Source organism: Echinops telfairi, unplaced genomic scaffold (assembly GCF_000313985.2).
Source record: "Echinops telfairi isolate 266 unplaced genomic scaffold, ASM31398v2 ScPeMD7_22;HRSCAF=79, whole genome shotgun sequence".
NCBI classification, from domain to species: domain Eukaryota; kingdom Metazoa; phylum Chordata; class Mammalia; order Afrosoricida; family Tenrecidae; genus Echinops; species Echinops telfairi.
Window position 1 is genome coordinate 2,078,281 of NW_022103919.1, and position 20,948 is coordinate 2,099,228.

General features: G+C 47.9%; 1 protein-coding gene across 1 annotated transcript in view; it reads left to right on the forward strand.

The window, feature by feature from the left end:
• The window catches only part of RALGPS1 (Ral GEF with PH domain and SH3 binding motif 1), a 353,981-nt gene that overhangs the window by 293,237 nt on the left and 39,796 nt on the right, over positions 1-20,948 (forward strand). The window contains exons 8-10 of the mRNA XM_045288509.1: positions 4,989-5,126; positions 10,120-10,213; positions 15,376-15,443. Coding sequence (XP_045144444.1) covers positions 4,989-5,126; positions 10,120-10,213; positions 15,376-15,443 — 300 coding nt within the window. The remainder of the gene's footprint in view (positions 1-4,988; positions 5,127-10,119; positions 10,214-15,375; positions 15,444-20,948) is intronic.

The following is a 20,948-nucleotide window of genomic DNA, read 5'->3' on the forward strand; positions in this document are numbered from 1 at the left end:
TATCATGCTCAGTCCCCACCAGGATTTCAGCACTTCCTCTTTGTTACATTCCCCTTGATCATGCCCTACCAGGTCTCCCACCCCAACCTCCCCACCAATTTGGATCACTTGTTGTTCCCTTGTCCCTGGGTTTATGCTTTGAGTTCTGTGTGCTATCACCGCCACTCTCTTTCAGCCTGTCTTCTCCACATTGTAAGTATTGTGTGGCCTGAGTTGCCTTTTTCCCTGACTCTGAAAGTCTACTCTGGTTGTTGATAGGTGCCACAGAGTGGTTCTGACCCACAGCGACCCGATGCACAACAGAACGAGACGCAGCCCCGGTCCTGCGCCTTGCACTGGTTCCTACTTTTGAGCTCACTGGTGCAGCTCCTGTGCCCGTCCTTCTTGTGAAAGGCTGCCCTCTTGTTTGCTGCCCTCTGCCTTACCAAGCCTGCCTGATGTTCTTCTCTAGAGACTGGTCTCTGCCGACAACATGTGCAAAGAACTTGAGGTGGAGTCTCCTCATCCTGGCCCCTAAGGAACATTCTTGCTGTACTTTCAAAACAGGCTTGTTGATTCTTATGGCAGTCCATGGTACTTTCAGTGTTTTTTGTCAGCACCATACTGAAAACACATCCGTTCTTCTCTGCTGGTCTTCCTTATGTAATGTCCAACTTTCACATGCATATGAAGCAATTGAAAATCCCGTCACTTGAGTCAGGCACACCTTAATCCTCAAAGGAACCTCCTTGCTTTTCAACACTTTAAAGAGGTCTTCTGCAGCAGATTCACCCAACACAGTGTGTCGTTTAGTGTTTTGACTGCAGCTACCATGAGCATTAATTGTGGACCTAAATGTGGTGAAGAAAGCTGATGGTGCCAGCTATCAAAAGATATAGCAAGACAAAATCCTTAACAACTTTGATCTCTTATCCATAATGTTACCTACTCAAGTTGTGAGAATTTTGGATTTTGTTTTTACATTGAATTGTAATACATACTGAAGCTCCTAACTCTTGAAGCTCGTAACTCTTGATCTTCATGAGCAAGTGCTTCAAGTCCTCCTTACTTTCAGCAAGCAAAGTTGTGTCATCTGGGTATCAAAGGTTGTTAATAAGCCTTCCTCTAATCCTGATGCTGAATTCTTCATATAATCCAGGTTCTCGTAAACATATTTATGTAGGATGATAGGGAAATTGATCTCTGTACATATATTTACAGGTTTAGTATTAAGGCGGCAGAGGGACATTGGCCTCTACTCAGGTATTCCCTCAATGCAAGAGCACATTGTTCTATTAAACTGGCATTCCATGATGCTCACCTTCCTGCCACAATTGCTGAAGACAAAGTGGGTGCATAAGCAAATGTGGTGAAGAAAGCTGATGGTGCCAGCTATCAAAAAATACAGCGTCTGGGGTCTTAAAGGCTTGAAGACAAACAAGCGGCCATCTAACTGAGAAACAACAAAGCCCACAGGGAAGAAGCACACCAGCCTGTGTGATCACAAGACCCAGAACAAAAAAATCATATCATTGTGCATGAGGAGGAGTGTGGAATGGAGACCCAAAGCCCATCTGTAGGCAATTGGGCATCCCCTTACAGAAGGATCTTGGGGAAGAGATGAGCCAGTCAGGGTGCAGCGAAGCACTGATGAAACATACAACTTTCCTGTAGTTCTTTCATGCTTCCCCGCCCCCCTACCATGACCCCAATTCTACCTTACAAATTCGGCTAGACCAGAGCATAAACACAGGTACAGATAAGAGCTGGAAACACAGGGAACCCAGGACAGATGACCCCTCAGGACCAATATTGAGAGTAGCAGGAACAGCAGGGGAAGGGGAAGATGAGGGGAGAAAGGAGGAACTGATCACAATGATCTACATATAACCGCCTCTAAGGAGGGTGGACAACAGAAAAGTGGATGAAGAGAGACATTGATCAGTATAAGACATGAAAAATAATAACAATTCATAAATTATTAAGGGTTCATGAGGGAGGGAGGTTGGGGAGGGAGGGGGGAAATTAGAAGCTGATACCAAAGGCTCAAGTAGAAAGAAATGTTTTGAAAATGACGATGGCAACAAATGTATAAATGTGCTTGACCCAATAGATGGATGGATGGATTGTGATAAGAGTTGTATGAGCCCCCAATAAAATGGTTTTTAAGAAAAACAAAATCATAAACAAACAAAAAAAACAATCCAGGTTCTCTGATTGTTTGCTCAGCATACAGATGGAATAAGTCTGATGAGAGGATGCTCCCCTGACACCCCTTTCCTGCTTTAGAACAATGCGAATGCGCTTGCCCAGCAACAGTTCAAACACTGCCTCTTGATCTACGTGCAGGTTCCACGGGAACACAGGGTGGAGTTCTGGGATTCCCAGTCTTCTCAAGGCTATCCATCGTTTGTTAATTATTGATTATTTCAAGAGAGTCTTCCTCTTTCACATTGACCCTCTATTTTATCAATCACTAATTATTCCGTTCTCCAGGGTGTCCCTGGAGAATGTATCCAAGGCATGTGAGATAAAGTCTTGCCATCCTCACTCCGAAGGGATATTCTAGCTGAACTTCTCCCAAGACAGCTTTGTTGCGCTGAATGTCTGTGGTGGCTTCACTGTTCTTTGTCAACACAGTAATGCAAAGACATCAATTCTTCGGTCTTCTTTTTTCAGTGCCCAATTCTCCCATGCGCGTGAGGCAATTGAAAACACTGTGGCAAGGGTCAGACACACTTTAGCCGAAAGGGACAGCTTTGCTCTTGACATTCTGAAGAAGTCTTAGGCAGCAGATTTCCCGGTGTAACACGCCATTTGATGTCTTGACTGACGCATCCATTGTGGATCCGAGTACACTGAAATCTTTGCCATCTTTCTCTTTTCTCCATCTATTACGTGTTTCTTATTGATCCAGTTGTTGGAATTTTTTGTTTATGCTGAGGAGTAATACACACCGCAGGTTGTAATCTCTTGACCTTCATCTATAAGTGCTTCTAGCCCTCTTCTCTTTCAGCGAGCACAGCTGTGCCATCTGCATCTCACAGGCGGTTCATGAATATTTCTGCACTCCTGATGGCGCGTTTCTTTCCTATAGTCCAGTTTCTTGCCTTGCTTTCTCAGCATGCGGATTGAGTAAGTCGGATGAAAGTGTACAGTGCTGACACGCTGATTTCAACTCTCTTGATTTAAACTCCAGAGTACCCCCTTTTCTGTTTTAATGACTGCATCTTGGTCCGTGTACAGTCCTACGTGAGCACAGGCACGTGTTCTGGAGTTCTCACTCTCCACAGTGTGGCCCATAGTGTGTTGTGATTCACACGGTCGAATACCTTTGTGTAGTCAATACAACCCAGGGAAGCATCTTTCTGACAGTCTCTCCTTTTAGCCCAGATCCATCTTGAGATCAGTGGTATCCCGCATTCTCCATTCTGTTCTGAATCCAGCTTGGATTTCTAGATGTGCCCTGTGTTTGCATTATCTTCCACGTGGTTTTACTTGTATGGGATATTGCTCAGTGATTTCTGCATTCTGCTGGATTGCCAGCCTTTGGAGTGGACGCATATCTGGCTCTCTTCCAGTTGGCTGGCCAGGTAGCTGTCTTCCAAATGTTTTGGCATAGACAAGTGAGTGCTTCCATTATATTTGTTTGTTGAAAGATTTCAATCGGTATTTGATCAATTCCTGGAGCCTTGTGTTTTGCTAGTGCTTTCAGTGCACCTTGAACTGCTTCCTTCAATACTGTCTGTCCTTGAACTTGTGCTTCCTCCTGAGATGGTTGAGCCTCGACCAGTTCTTTTTGGTACAGCGACTCTTCTCCCTCTATCTTCTTTGGATGCTTACTGCATTGTCCAGTATTTTGCCCATAGAATTCTTCCATACTGCAACTTGAAGCCTGGATATTTTCTTTCTTTATTTTACCTTGATAATTGTCAAATGTCTTCTTCCCTTTTGGTTTATTGACTCTAGGTCTTTGTACATTTCTTTATAGTACTTTATAGATTTGCTTTGAAATTTGCTTTGAAATAAGAAGGTTTGCTTGGAAATCTTCTGTTCAGCCGTTTTATCATTTCTTCCATTCACTTTAGCGACTCTGCATTCAAGGGCAAGTTTCAGAGTCACCTGTGACATCCATTTTGATCTTTTCACTCTTTCCAATGTTTTAATGACCTTTTGCTTTACGATGCCCTTGATGTTATCCAGCCACTTGTATTCGGTCATTAGTGTTCACTGCATCAAACCCCTTCTTGGGTTGGATTACAAACTCAAGTGGGATATACTTGAGATTCTACTCTGGCCCTCATCAACCTGTTTTAATTTTCTTCAGCTTCAACTTGAATTTGAAAATGCATGTTGTATTCTGCAGTCAGCCCCTGGCCTTGTTCTCTTTGTGTAGATGTAGTCAATTGGATGACTGTGTATTGCACCCTGCACGAAGCCACACCCCCTTGCTCAAGGCCACACTGCCCATAAATGCTAGACCCAAGACTATCGTTCTTGTGATTGTGTTTTGTCCCTCAGTTAATTTATGATGTGTGGTTAGTTGGTTGGTTGAGTTTTTATTGGGGGGGGGTGTGCGTGTACATAAGTAGATTAGACAAGTTGACATATGGATTGATAGCTGAGTGACTAAATTAAAACATGAATTCTTTCTAGTGAATGATCTCCCAGATATGACACCTTAAACCTATCAGTTGGTGGAGAAAGTATTCATCCTTTTCCTATCATGCCATTTTCTGTGTTGTAAAATACTTATTGGTGAAGTGTGTAAATGCTACAAATGCTCCAATATTAGCAGCATTGTTTTCGTTTCGCTTGTTAAAATGCTTGATTCACAATTGCGCAGTCTGGGTGAACAATGAATAGTCTGGATTGAAATTGAAGCCCAAATCATATTTTGATGTTTTCCATCAGCCACCCTTTAGACCTATTATCAGTACTGAGTTGTGCCATTTTGTTCTGATGAACAGTGATCTCTCACCATCATTAAATATCTTCTTTAATTTCAGGGATCTATCTTCTGGACTTAATCTACATTGATTCTGCTTATCCTGCCTCAGGCAGCATCATGGAAAATGAACAAAGATCCAATCAGATGAACAATATTCTCCGAATAATTGCTGATTTACAAGTTTCATGCAGCTATGGTTAGTACCCTATGTGTTGTAATCTCGAAATCATACAATACTGAAATTGGGGCCCAGCACCTGCCAAGGAGAAAGCTCTGCATATCAGCCAGTTCTGCATGTCAATAACGTGGGCATCAAGCATGTGCTACATGTTTTACACAAAGGCTTAATCTTCACAAAGATTGTGCAAACCACACATGACTCTGTATCTTACGTGAGGAAACCGAGGCTTAAGATAGTTTAGAGACTTACCTGATTTCACACTAGTATATGTAAGATTCCATTCAGTAAGTGTCAGAGTCCTGGTCTGTTTGGCTCCTAAGTCATCCATTCATTTATTCAGCAGCTATGTTTGAATACTTACTCTGTGTCTGGTTGTTATTGGTTGTGTTCTTAACTTTTATTATATATGTAGGTAAAGGAGCCCTGGTGGTATAGTGGGTCTTTGCACTGGGCTGCTACCCTGAAGGTCAGCAGTTTGAGACCACCAACCCCTAGGAGAGAGAAAGATGAGGCTTTCTACTCCCATAAAGAGTTACAGGGCAGTTCTACTGTTGGGTAGCTTTGAGTTGGAATTGACTCAATGGCAGTACATTTTATTATTTTTTAGTTTGATGCCGGTAGCTAGCCCCATTTTGGATCGGGCTGTCATTGGTATGTCAGTGAGCCAGGATTGGTGGTGCCTGGAGACAGTGCCTTTGGAGATATAGAAGAAATTAAACAAGCAATTGAGAAGCACAGAACTGGGAGAAGAAAGATGCCAAGCCACATGAAGATGACCCAGGAGCAGAGCTCATAGAAGGACCTTCCTCCGGAGCTGGCAGAGAGAAAGCCTCCCCCTAGAGCCAGCACCCTGAATTCAGCTTTCTAGCACCCTAAACTGTGGCAAAATGAACTTGTTTGCTAAAACCACTCTTTGTGGTATACATATTATAATAGCACTCAACATCTAGAATACTGGTCCTGTAGGAAAAGCTAAAGACAGGAGGACAACAAGACCAATACGGTTACTGCTCTTTGAGGATTTAGAGAGGCATGAATGAAATAATAGTGCAAGTAAAGGTAAGACGACAACTGTGATGCATTGCCACAAACGAGGGGTACTTTGCAGTGGTGTTAGGTGCTATCAAGGCATAGCGACCCCATGTGCAACAGAACAAAATTGCCTGGTCTTCCACCGCCCACATGATTGTTGTGGCAGTGTGGCAGCCGCCGTGCCGGTTCATCGCACTGAGGGTCTTCCTCTCTGGCACTGACCCGCTCTGCTCTACCAAGCGGGACGTCCTTCTCCAGGGACTGGCCCCTCTGGACAATGTGGCCAACGTACATAAGACAAAGTCTGGCCATCCTCCCTTCTAAGGCGTATTCTGGCTGTACTGCTTCCCAAACTGGTGTGTGTCGGGGTTGTATCCTTTTACCAACTTAGTCTGTATGCTGAGCAAATTAACCTGGACTGCATGAAGAAGAACTTGGCATCCGGGTTGGAGAAGCTTCATTAACCTGCACTATGCAGAAGACTTGGTGGTCTGATGGCTTAAAAGAGGGTGTTGATCAGATCCAGGAGTCAAAAATGGGCTCCCCAAAGAAGAAAGGTTAAGAAAGTGTCTCCACAAAGGGCACAAATGGCTTGTGTAAGGCCCTGTGGTGGGAGGGATCTTGGGATCTACCAGGGATGGGGAAAACAACCTGGTGAAGTGGAGTAGAGGCAACAGGGGAAAGCATGGTATCCGGTGAGAGTAACGAAGCAGGCAAAAATTGTGTGACACTTTCTTGGCCAAGGTAGGGAGATGGGTTTTCATCACAAGAGCAATGAGATGCCATTCAAGTGTCTCAAAGACACTGTTCAGTGACCAGACCTGCATCCTGTACAGATTGTTTTGCTGAGAGAGAGAATGGATGAGTAGGAGTCCAGGGTGCAAAGTGGGAAATTAAGTAGACGGTTATCTTTACAGCTAAGAGATAATGGTGACTTACTGGAGGAGAGGACTTTTGAGAGAACTGAATGAAGAGGTACAAGGATACAAGAAATGTGACATCAAGGAAAGAGGTGTGGCTTTCGTGGATTTTAAGGCGAGCACGGCATTTTATAAGTTAATGGCAGCAGTGTAAGAGAAGCGTGAGGGAGAGGATCAAGGAGAGTCAATGATGGAAGGCCCTGGAGAAGGCAGGGGGAAGGATGCAGAGCAGAGATAAGAAGACTGGCCACTGATAGCATTCACGCAGATGGAAGTAGGTCCTGATAGTAAGATGAGAGAGCACATCTGTCCGATTGAGAAGGGAAATGGAGATTTTGGGGTCAGTCGCATTGGGGACTGTTTGAATGGTTGTTTTGGAGCCTGGGAAAGCGTTTCACAGGGAAGCCTGGGGGATTGCCAGGCCGTGTGGAGAGTCCTCTTGGGAGGAGATATCGCCAGTCAGTTTCAGGGTCTGGTTTTGTTTAACAGGTCCAATGGCTCTGGTAGGTATGGCAGTCATGAAGAGAGAGGACAGTGGGTTCATCCAACATAGGAGTTTACCAAGTGGACGGGACAGAAAGAAGACAAAGTGAGTTCAGAGTACTGGCAACAGTGTTGCCGAAACAATGGGCCATGGAAAATAAGTGGCTCAAGTCATGAAAAGAGAGTGTGACGAAGGGGGGTGGGGGCTGAGGGGGTGGTGCAGTAGAGATGACAGTGAGTTGAGACCCCTTGGGAGTCTTAGAACAATTCGTGGAAGTAGTGGGGGACCCAACGGCTGTGCTCCCAGAACAGACTTACTAGTGAGTTAGAAAGGGAGAGCTGCGTCCAGGGTGCTAGTCAAGGGGGCGAACCTGTGCCAAAACGGTCAGAGGTGCGTGATACAGTGTGAGCTGGTTTCTCATTCGCAACACGAAGTAGGTTTTTCCCCACAATTGCCCACGCAGGGGTTCCTTTGGGCTGCTCTCCAAAAGATTCAGGGATCACAGCCTTTTCTTTTCTTTTCTTTTCTTTTTTTCGGTTTGAACAAACTTTTATCGAGGTTTTGGTAGATGTTTGCACACGATGTTAGATTCCTGTTTGTCAGTCCCCCTGAAGTTGATTCATGACGTTGGTCACGTGTGTCACCATGTGTCAGCATTCTCTTTAGAAAAGCCACTTTCAGCTCACATGCTGTCCCTCGTACGGTTTTTGTCACAGATCCAGTCGTGTTCTGAAGCACCTTTTCTCCTTCCCGTACAAGGTCCAGTGGAGCGTGTGACATTCGGTTGTCACATCTCTTTAGTCTCCTTTAGTCTGAGACAGTCCACTGCCTTTACAGATGTCTTTTTTTTAATATATATAAATATTTTTCTTACAAACATTTTTTTTCTTTACATTTTATTGGGGGCTCATACAACTCTTATCACAATCCATACATACATCGACTGTGTAAAACACATTTGTACATTTGTTGCTCTCCTCATTCTCAAAACATGTGCTCTCCACTTTAGCCTCTGGTATCAGCTCCTCATTTTACCCGCTCCCCCCTCCCTCATGAACCCTTTATAATTTGTAAATTATTATTTTGTCATATCTTATACTTTCTGACATCTCCCTTCACCCACTTTTCTTTTGGCCATCCCCCAGGGAGGAGGTTATATGTAGATCCCTATAATCGGTTCCCTTTTCCACTGCACCCTCCCTCCACCCTCCTGGTATCACCACTCCTACCACTGGTCCTGAAGGGATCATCCGTCCTGAATTCGCTGTGTTTCCGGTTCTTAACTGTACTAGTGTATATCCTCTGGTCTAGCCAGATTTGTTAGGTAGAATGGGGATCATTATAGTGGGGTGGGGGTAGCATTTAGGAGCTAGAGGAAAGTTGTGTTTCATTGTTGCTACACTGCACCCTGACTGGCTCGTCTCCTCCCCGTGACCCTTCCGTGAGGTGATCTCCAGTTTTGGTCCCCACTCCATACACCCCCTCATTAACAATGATAGGATTTTTTGTTCTGGGTCTTTGATGCCTGTTACCTGATCCCTTTGGCACCTCGTGATCACACAGGCTGGTGTGCTTCTTCCATGTGGGCTTTGTTGCTTCTGAGCTAGATGGCCACTTGTTTACCTTCAAGCCTTTAAGACCCCAGACGCTATATCTTTTGATAACTGGGCACCATCAGCTTTCTTCACCACATTTGCTTATGCACCCACTTTGTGTTCAGCAGCCTTTTTATATGATGACTTCCATGTAGATCTCTCCCATGACTTCTGAGCCCTCTGGGCTCTGCATCCAGGTGGCAGAAACAAGAGGAGAGAGAATTATACAAGGTTGCAGGCAGCAATTATGTAAGCTCCTTATTCCATCGCTCATTTCCATGGAGGCTAGGCAGTGCAATCTAGCCATGTGCCTAGAAGGATAGGGAGCTAGCTTGATGAACACCTCGCCAGGTTCAGTTAAATGTGACCAGACCCAAACTGTGACCTGGAAAGGGGTGCTTGATAGATAGGAGCAGGTTGTTGGAAATGAAGTCAAGAAGCTGAGAAGTCAGAATGGTAGATGGGCTATTCATGAGGTCATTGATCTCACCCAAGAGGGTGGAGGTGGTGGGCTTTGGGGTGGGGAGCTTGACCGTGAAGTCAGGTGCCCAAGCCCTCCATGACTGAGCCTGATTGACCAAGGGCCAGTCAGGAGATATCAGCAATAGAGAGGAATGGGTGGTCTCCCTGGAGAGCAGGAAGCCATCTTTCTCTGTTCCTGTGCTCCAAGTGTAGGCTTCCGCAACTCCTACTTAGCCAAACAGCCCTACTAGCTTTGAGGGGTGGTGTCTGTGGCCTCACACTTGAGGGGTACTCCTTCAGGGCAGAACCCAGGCTTGGTCACCTTGTATAGCCAGTGCTCTGCACATTGCCTGACCCACGAGAACCCCCGTGACCAGTGAAAGCGTGAGAGCATGTCTCCACAAGCATCTCATAACCGAGATGCCTCATGCTCAAATCAGTGCTTTCCGCACTTCTCCCTGGGCCTGGACATGGGGGAGGGACTGACGCCTCTGGATTTTGTTTTTCTTTCGCAGATCACCTCACCACACTGCCCCATGTGCAGAAATACCTGAAGTCTGTGCGCTACATTGAAGAGCTCCAGAAATTTGTGGAAGATGACAATTACAAGTAAGTCCCTCCTACTCCGCATGTTAGTTAGGCCGACCCCCTCGCTGGTGCTGCCCTCAGCGTTCTTATAGTTTCAGGCAGCCTGGGCCTTGTTGGGACTAGGGTTTGTAGGAGACCACCCCGGCAGTACTCTCCCCCAATGCACACAAGCACACAAATGTAATGTGACCTGTGCCTGCCTGAGCTTCTCCCCTCCACTTGTCCGTCTGACCATCTCCTTCCATTTGCCTCTTCCTGACCCCCAGGTTCCATGAGAAAGGTTTTCTCTTCACGTATCAGCTTGACTTTCCCAGATTGTATGCAACAGATGAAATTGATCTCCACAGATGGGTGTGGTACCAGCTTATCCAGCTTATCACAGTGACTCTTTCCCCACCCTTAGCACTCAGTGGATGGCCACCTTTCTAGCCACATCTCCAGGTAGCCACATCTCCAGGCTACTGTATGGTTGATTCTCTCCCTGGGAGCCCATTTTATGGGTGGGACAGCCATCTGTGGCTCCCAGCTTTCTACCAGACTCTCACTGTCAGGCACTGTCCAAGGCCCCATCCCCATCCCCATCCCCATCTCCATCATAAAGCCACTGTGGACCCTCTGGCCTCGGCTTGGACTCATTGGGCTTGGGCGTTCAGTTATTTCTTCACCTGTGGCCCTGGGAACCCACCTAGCACTTCAGTGTATCCAGAGGAGATTTTTCGTGGTATCTCTATCTGCCACATTGATTAGACATCATCTTGACTTATTTTGAGCTCGAGGTCTGCTCTAAGGCTCATTCATTTTCACATGATCTGATAGATATATATTTTTTATTTTAATCATTTTATTGGGGGCTTGTACAACTCTTGCCACAGTCCATACATCAATTGAATGAGGCATGTTTGCACATATGTTGCCCTCATTCTCTTTTAGACATTTACTTTCTTTGTGGTTTTGGTTTGTTTGTTTGTTTTTTAATTTTATTGGGGGCTCATACAACTCTTATCACAATCCATACATACATCAGTTGTATAAAGCACATTTGTACATTGATTGTCCTCATCATTCTCAAAACATTTGCTCTCCACCTAAGCCCCTGGCATCAGCTCCTCATTTTAACCCCTCCCTCCCCGCACCCCCCTCCATCATGAACCCTTGATAATTTATAAATTATTATTATTTTGTCATATCTTAACACTGTCTGATGTCTCCCTTCACCCACTTTTCTGTTGTCCATGCCCCAGAGAGGAGGTTATATGTAGATCCCTGTAATGAGTTCCCCCTTTCCACCCCACCCTCCCTCCACCCTCCCGGTATCGCCACTCTCACCACTGGTCCTGAAGGTACCAGTTCCTATCTGTACCAGTGTACATTTTCTGGCCTAGCAAGATTTGTATGGTAGAATTGGGAACACATGATCTGATACTGAGGCAAATCCCCAACATCTTGCACTTGATTACTTATCAAGTAAATGCCAACTTTATATGTAGTTTTAAAATCTCATCTTGTGGGTGCTTCTGGTATGCCATGATTCTTTTGAGCTCCTTTATCCAAATTATGTTTAATCTCTTCTGTGTTTTGTGCCTACATATTAAGTCAGCTGGATTGCTTTTGTCTTCACCCAAGTCATTGAAATCCACAGGGAATTGTGGCCACTAGCTGCATACCCAGGGCACCAATGACCCACTTGCCATGATCTTGAGGATGGCTGTGCCCAGCTACACATATGGCCAGCTGTACAGTAGTGTGGCTTAGCCCTGTTAATTAGAATCACCTAGGAAGGTTTCTGCTGTGAGGTCGAGCCTGGAAATGTGTATTTGTTCAGAGCTCTCCAGGTGGTTCTGATGATCAGCCATGTTTGAAGAATATAGGCTTGTCTTTAGTCATTAAGGTTCACTAATTTGTTAAAATAGAGCACACTATGAAATTTTGGTATATTACATAATAGTAAAAACAATAGCTGAAGGCCAAAGATTACAATTAAAACGTGTCTGCCACAGATTAAGCTCATGTTATTTACAAAGCATTTGCTGTTCCTGAAAAGAATACCCTGGAGTGAAAAGTCATTCCCACGTAGGTTCTGGGATAATATTTTCCACTCGTGTGCCAGCATGGAGACTAAAGGAACAGTAGATTTTCAGTAACACGAATATCCCTTAAGGAGAAAAACGGTCCCTAAATACTTCTGGCCATGAGATAATCCTTGGACAAGTTGCAGATTATGAGTAATTACTCCTTCTATCCTGAAGGACACTTTCACACCCCCAGGACGTGATGCTGCACAGCAGTGTCAGCCAGGCATTTGTAAAGGCCCTTTGTATGGTCACAGTGGAGAAACCCTGCATTCTTACCCAGGCCCCCAGACCCATTCACAGGGTCCCTTCCCAGTGACCTCTTGAGAGCGCTGAGTGGCACGAAATGGGTGAGTTTTATGACTCTGATTGAAGAGACCCCCTCCACAGCCCAATTCATGCCCAGGGGACTTGTTCCATAGCCCCAAAGGCTGCCAGGGTTCATTTTCACTCTTCTTACTTTGAGTTTCTAACACCCTATTCCCATCTGCTTTGCAGATAGTGTGCCAAGGGCCCAACAGGGTCTTGTCTGTCTTCGCCTTTGTTTCTGTTGTATTTTGTATTTTGTTTGTTTTAATCTAAGAAAAATGACCCCAGTCCCCACCATGTGAAAAGAATGACCATTAGCATTAAATGAGCTTGATTTCAGACATTTTTCTCTGCGTGCGTACACAAAAAGGCATGGATCGAAGGGTTGACACAGAGGTAGAATTTATTAATTGGGCCATGCTATACATGCTAACTTTAACTAGAAGTATTAACTCTAATTTTAGTTTAACCAGAAAAGGGAACAAAAACAAAACTTAACGAATTTCTGTTCTTCAATAAATGTTTCTTCACCACAAGAAATACTATTTTCTAGAAGACCCTTCAGAGCTGAATAAAAGAGGTCCATGAAAACGTAAGGGTTGGCGTCACTAAGCTTGTGAACCTAGGCCCCATTGAGAACAGTGTCAGTCCACTCTGGGTGGAAAGATGAGAACAGTATTAGCTGCCTTCCCTCCCTCCACCGCCTACAATAGCGTGCCAGTTACATTAGCATTACCGCATGTTTCTACATCAGCTGATGTCCAGGAACCCTAACTCCCCTTACTTGGTCCTTTTATTTATGACCACCTGCTATGCTCCTGCGGCGTCTTCATTCCAGGAGTCTTTATTTTAAAATGAATTCCTCTATTTGAATTATGGAATTATAAATTGTATGAGATCTGTAAGAGCTTCCCAATAAAATGAGGAATTTTAAAAAAAATCCTTCTTTAGCTGAATGTCACCATCACCATGAAGGAGATTGCTTCCCCCCGCCCCCCACCTCCTCCGAGAAGAAAAAAAGAAGCTCTTCTGGGTCCTGCCTTACCTGGTTTCTCAGGAAATCGCCTGCGTCTCCTTGGGTTATGGTCGGGTCATGTTCCTCTGCTTCTCACCGTCAGACCTTGCTCCATGGCTTTCTGGAATTGAAACTTGCTCTAGAGCCCTGAAGGCAATCTGACTTTTTCCCTTCTTCCTATAAGTAAGTTGTTTTGTCAGCATTCCTTGAAGTGCAAAAGCTTGGAAATAAGAGAAGGCCTTAGAGCGAAGGGTTCTGTACCAACTTTCCCTGGAGGATGGCGGGCTCCTTCTTCACATCCGAGAGATTCTTCCGCTTGTACCTGTGCCATGCCTTGGCGTCTCGCTTTCAGGGATTCCAGGGAGCCATCTGTGGGGTGCTCTCTGCCCTCCACAGCCTCGTCATCTCTCCGATGACTCTCACTCGGTGGGTCTGTCCCCTTCAGTTCTCAGTCTTGTGCTGGGTCAGGCCTTGACTTGCCCTCTGAGATCTTCGCTCTCCCTCTTTGATGTAGTCTCATTTTCCAGGTGTTGTCTGACTCACGCACGCGCTTAGTAAGCTGTTCTGTGGATGGAAGCACTGGAGCAGATTCTCTTGGATTCCTGGCGGCTGCCTTCGGGTCGAGCTCTCTGGGAAGTGCTGTCCCCTTTCTTTCTTTTGTGCTGAGAGGCTGCTTGCTCGGTCCCTGTAGCCTTTCTTTCTGCTGGGCTTCTGTTTGCGAGGCACCAGCTGGCTCGCCCATGGCGCTGACCCTTGGGGAGACGTCAGGCTCTCCCCCATGTGTGAGGTGGGCTGCGTTTCCCCTCCGCTGGGCCGTGGACTCGATGGGGTGGCTCCTCTTTTGTAGCCTAAGGCAGTGGGTGGGGGTGGGGGGAAGGGTTCAGGCGCCATCAAGGCAGAGTTTCCACCCCCTAGTTGGGGGGCTATAATCTATGCCAGCAAGGGGGGTTCCTCACGTTTCCAATCCTGTCCCCATGGAGACCTTCATTTCCATCGGAGTAACACCACATGCTCCACATCTGTTGCCACTCAAAAGACGCAAAGATAAGGTCTCCCAGTCTGAGCTACTGAGAAGGCTCAGGAGGAGAGAAGCCTTGCTGTGTTGCAACTGTTAGTCCAACTTCCAACCCTCTTTTTCTTTCCTTTGCTGCAAAATTTGAAGTTTGTGGCTTCAGATTATTCCCCTTACCTTGTTCAGTTGCAGCTGGTAAGTTACCCTGCTCAAAGCCTTTGTAACTGTTTGTTGGTTTGGAGGAGGACGGGCAAGAGAGTCTGGAAAATGGCTCCACTCTGCCATCTTCCCCCAGAAGTTCTTACTTGATGCTTAGACGACAGTCGTGAGGGGTCCGTCCTCGTCACCTGTTCCCTCTGATGAGAGAAAGTCCTGGTTTGGGTTTGAGCCTCTCCACTTGCCGGCCCTGTGAATTTGGGGACGCTGCGTGACTTCACTGCTCCAGTTTCCTTGTCTGTACAAAATGTGGACCATCAACGTGCCTAGTTCACAAGGTGGTTGCAAAGGTTAGCACTGCAGTGCTCAGTGAACAGTCGTCCCGCCCTGATCGTACCTTTCACCTTGTCCTCCCTCACCCTTGTTTCTCAGACGTGAAGATGGGGTTCCCAGAGGGAAGGACTGTGGTCTGGAGCACACCCTGCAGAATTCCCGGGCCCCATGACTGCAATTCCCCTTAACAGCAACTCATTCTCCCCTCCATAGGCATATTCATGTTCACAACCCTTCTAATAGATATAACCAGAGCATTTCTGATCTTGTGAAAAATCTTTCTTTTCAGACTATCACTCAGAATTGAGCCAGGAAGCAGCTCTCCACGATTAGTCTCTTCCAAGGAAGATCTTGCAGGTATTGTAGTCACCACGATGGGAGCAAACCCCCAATGGCCTGAACATGGCAAAGTCGTGTTTGCACTTTGCCTACGCAGCTGTCCTTCTGTCCTGCTCACAGCCTTCCTCTACCAACCTACCAGGGCTCCTGGTCACACAGGACACCTGCAAGACATCTCTGGGCTAGGGGTCCCTGGAAGAACCTGAGGGTTAATACCTGGAGCCAAGCAGCCCCAAGAGTGATCAGATCAGAGCCCCAGTTGGGAGCCTGCACTGAGTACAGAAAGCAGGGTCATCTCCAGACTGTTTGGACTCTGAGCCTCAGGGCTGTTGTCCAGGCTGTTCATTGCCCAGGAGGGGCACTCAGGACGCCTGAGACGTTGAGTCCCACCAGACACAGATGGCTTATCTTCCTGGGGCAGCAGTCTTGTTCACACATCTGGGGGTGCGCACACACACACACACACACACACACACACACAAGTATCTGCTAGTGAATAGGAACCCAAGCTTTGAAGTGAGAAAGACCTAGGTTCAAACCTGAGCTCTGCTGGAGCCTAGTTTCATTGCGTTCCCTGTGTGACTTTCAGTGGCTTCCTTCCCCAAATAGGGGTAAACCATCATCCTCGCCTTAGAGCAGCAGTTCTCAACCTGTGGGTCGTGACCCCTTTGGTGGTTGTACAACCCTTTCACAGTAGTCGCCCAATTCATGACAGTAGCAAAATTATAGTTATGAAGCATCAACGAAAATAATTTTATGGTTGGGGGGGGTCACCACAACATGAGGAACTATTTAAAGGGTCACAGCATTAGGAAGGTTGAGAATCACTGCCTTATAGAGTTGTGATGGGAGGAGTTCACATTTGTAAAGTACTGCCCAGACCTGGCACATGATGAAAATGTGCCTCGCATGAACTGTTTTGTTGTTGCTATTGTAATAGGTACTTACGAGTAGTATTCCAGCTAACTCTCAGAGTGCAATTCTGATCCCCTCTGCTTCTGCCCAGGTGGGAGAGGATGGGGGTGAAGAGAAAGGAGGTAGACGGTCTGACCACCTGTGCCTGTGTTGGTTTCCCTCTCGCTCTGGGAAGGATGAATAGACAGGTCGCTCATTAGGGAAATGCAAATCAGTACCACAATGAGAAAAACTAATTTGTGCTGTATACTTTCACCCAAACCACAAAAAGTTAATGGGAAAAAGCAAAACAAAAAACCACAGTGAAATCCCACTTCACAACCACTAGGAAGACTATTATCAGTAAAACAGAAAACAGCACGTATTGCCAAGGATGCAGAGAAATCGGAACCCTCCTCCGTTGCTGGTGGGCATGTAAAATAGCATACCCACGGCAGAGAACCGTTCTGAGCGCCTCAAAAAGGTCAGTTACTCTATGACCCAGCAGCTCCTCTCTTTGGTAGGGCCCCCAGAGAATTAACAGCAGGCTCGGAAGCAGATAACCATATGCCTATGTTCCTTGCAGCATTATTCACATAGCCCAAAGGTGGAAACAACCCAAGTGTCTTAGCAACTGATGAATGGGGTGGACTATTATTCAGCCTAAAAGAGAGAGAGGTGAGGTGCTGATACGTGCTATGACAACCTTGAAAACATTATGCAAGCTGCTGGCTGGTAAAATAAGTCAGACACAAATGGGCAAATACTGTATCATCCTATTTACATAAAATACCTAGACTAAGCAAATGCATAGAAACGAAAGTGTTATTAGTGAAGAGCAGGGATGGAGGGGAGGGGAAATGGGGAGTTGGTGCTTAAAGGGTACCGAGTTAGGGAATTACCTGTATAAACCTGAGAGGTAACAATAAAATAGCAACCTCCTACAGTACTAAATTTTCATCTACCGACCTGCAGCAGTCCTTTCCCAAAGGCACTGCCGCTCCTATGTGACGGGGACTCACTAGCAAGGGTGACCAGAAGGCAGCTCCTGGCTCGTGTCTCCTGTGTCTGTTCCAGAGCATTTCCCCAGCTCACGTCAGTGTTGTTCCTTTCAGATGTGCAGTGGCCTCCGTGTGACCCATGTGTATGCATGTGGGACAGGGAGAAGGTGGAGGGTTTGGACTCCCATCAGAGGGTGTGTGCGTAGCAGGATTCCAGAGCAGTTGTTGAGGGTCACTGGGAGCAGAAGCAGCAGCAGGAAAAGCTAGCCATTCAAGATCATTTCTTCAGGAGCAGAATGAGATCAGCCTCAAATACAGGTGTGTTTGGTCCTGCTGAGCCCCCACAATCAGCATGAAAAAGAGGCCTTCTGGTTAGGTCTCCGCAACCCTATCAGGTTAATATTCCTTAATAAAATGTGCCGCATCTCTAGTCTTCTCCAGGTGCCAAGAAATCCCCAGACTTCCTTTCCACCTTTCAAACAGTGCTGGGGGATCCATCTCCCAGTGCCCTGCTCTCCTTCGGCCTGACTCCATTACTGACTCCATTACTTCAGGCCTGAACCAAACTCACTGCCCTGTCCTTGCATGCTAGAGCCATTGAGGCAAGAAGAGATGGCAGGGTGCGGGGTCACGGCCGTGGAAGGGTGTTAGTACCGCTCTCCAGTGGTTCTCTCCATCCACAGCCCAATTGCAGGGCTCGTTTGTGCCTCAAAGCAGCAGAGTGGATGGCTCCTCACACCACAACCTTTACCAGGCCTGGAATGATCTTCCCCTCATATTTCTTGGCTTAGCATTTGCCCATCCTCTTAAACTCGGAGAGACCTGTTTTTCCGCTGTTTGAAAGACCACAATTTGCGAGGATTCTTTTTGTTTGTCTGTTTCCGGTGCCTGTCGCATTCCTCGTCGAATCTCCTGTGCTTGGTATGATGTGGGGCCCTTTGTAGATGCTCAATCCTCATAGGGTAGCGGAAAGTTGGATAGATGGACAGACGACCAGGCTGAGGCTACAGGCCAGCTTCGGGCCCAAGGTAGCCCTTCAGTGCACACCAACCCGGAGTACAAGTATCAGCTGCCGTGTCTGGCTCCTGGCGACTCCGCGTGTGTCCGAGGCCAACCATTCCGTGGCGTTTCCAGTGCTGGTTTGGAGGGATGTGTACTGCCAAGCTTTTCTTGTAAGGTGCCCCTGGGTGGACTCAAGGCTCCAGCCGTACCCAGAGTCCATTGCAAGGGAAATCTTGCTGCTGCAGCCCCAGCCCTGAGTCTCGGAGAAGCCCGTCTTCCTTGTTCTCCGCCCCCACTAAGACGGTCAGTCCAGGCCCTTCATCTACACTGCCCAGTGAAGAGGCCGGGCTGCAGAGACGACAGGCATCCCAGTTCCAGGGGTGGGGGGAGGTGCCAGTGTCCATCTGTGCCTCTCCTGGCATCTCTCAGACCCAGATGGTCCCCTTTCTTTACCAGCACACACTGACTACCGCCTCCCCGAGGAGCAACCAGGCCCCCACCCCTGCCTGTCCCCAGTCCAGATCTGCACCACCAGCCCTTCCGCTGCTGCTGTTGGGGAAGAGGCCAGAGGGTCTAGACCAGGAGCTGAGCTGAGAAAACAAAAACTTCTCATTGGTTGGGGTCGGGAGGTAGTTCAAGAGCTGGGCTGCTCACCGCACCCAGGGGCAGGAGAAGAGGAACTGCTTTTTCTGGCCTCTTTTGATCCCTGCCCATAATGGAAGCCAATGCCTGGAAGCCAGGAGGGAGCCTGGATCCAGCTCCCAGCCCCCAGCTCCTGACCCAGCCGGTTCGAGCCCCGGTCAGACTCGCCTTCCCTTCCAGCCCCCATCACCACCTCCTGACTGGTTCTGTGGTTCATCAGCCTCCTGCGACTGGAGACCTGAGCTTAACGTGCCCAGCCTCAGTCAGCCATGGCCACGTGGCCATCCCCCCCGCGGGTTCACAAGAAGAGACTCATGAAGGAACACAGATCGGCGAGGCACAGCACCTCTAGGCTGAAGGACGTGGACAGACGTCAGTGTCACTGACCCCAGTGCTCACCAAGTTGCAGGGGAGGGTCTGCTGGACAGAGCTGGGGCTGTGGAATAACAGCTACTCCCATAGATGCAGGGGTGAAGCAAGGGGGCAGGGAAGAAATGCCCCCGGTCTCTCTCTCCTCCAGCCCTCCACTGGCCGCCAGAGCTTTACAGTGGCCAAACTCAGCTGGGAACCAGATGGCCAGGGAGCTAAGAGATGTGTTTCAGGGGTCAGCCCCTCCGGAGCCCTGAGCAGAAAGGGAATGTGCCTGGGTGGTCAAAAAGGGAATGCCCAGCCAGCCCCCCAAACCTCCGTCTTTCCAGTTACAGAGTGGAAGTAATGATAACCTCCTTCAGAGGGTTGTTGCGAGGACGTAGTGGGATGGCGCGTGTAGAGTACTTAGCCTGGTGCCTGACCAGAACACACACTGTCCAGTGCTGCTCTCACAGAAATACTCAGACCCCAAGTGGTGGCTCTAACTAACAGACGGCTGTCTTCCCACAGCTGAGGAGGCTGGAAGTCTCAGTTTGGGGCACTGGCGCTAGGGGCTGACTTTCTGTCTCTGTCAGCTCAGGAAGAAGGTCCGTATCTCTTCTGGAATTCTGTTCCAGGGTGATCCTTCTGTGACTTGGCCCCTCTTCTTCTCCTCCAGCCCTGTGCTCCCCAACTTAGGTTTCATCTCTTTTATATCTCAAAGAGATTGACTCAGGACACACCCTCCACTATCCTGCCTCATTAACATAGCAGTGATAACCCACTCCCAAAGGGGATCATAAGGACAGGTCTAGAGGTTGGGCCTTGCAATGCACGTGTCTGGGGGACACAGTCAATCCATGCCCCTCACCAAGGGTAGCTTTATTACAGTGTATTTATTACCGTGAGTATTTGGTTCTGCCTGAATCAGCTGCAGGTGGCCACTCACCGTCACTGCCCAGCTCAGGCCCCGGGACACCTCCATGCCCATGTGGCTGTTCTCAGCTCACTGCGGAGTCAAGCCGTGGCAGCAGACACTGATGGCCCGCAACGCCTAAGAGCCTGACTAGCTGGCCTGCTACAGAGAGTCAGCCTTCCCCTCCAGAGCACTTAGCGTTGCGGTCGCTGGACCACTGTCAGTGTGCTGATTTGTTCTGTCTGCCTTCCCCACCAGACTGAAAGCTATCTGAAGTAGAGATCAAATCTGGGGCTCCCAGGGCTGGCACATGGGGACACTCAATGAAGACCCATGGCCAGCCACCCTTGCCCTTCAGTTCTGGCCCTGCACTGGGCCCCGTGGGCACCTGCTCATTGGCAGCATGGGCCAGCTGCTGACTTGGCACTCCCTTCCCGGGAAGTGCTGATGCCGGCAGTTTTGCTCTGTGGAGCAAGCCCCACCTGATGAGAGTGGTTTCCCCCCAGCCCTTGCTTTCAGCCCTGGGAAGCAGGGTGTTCAGGTTTTTGTTGCTCACCAGAGGGGCTGTGGGGGCGGGGGGGTCTGCAAGGCTTGACACACACCCAGTGGCCCCAGCATCCCACATGTGCCTCAGATGCATGAGAGGTGGTGGGTGCCGCTGCCACAAGACGTCTTGTGGAGGGTGGGAGCAGAAGGGCAGCTCCAGGGAGCCCTCCCCCA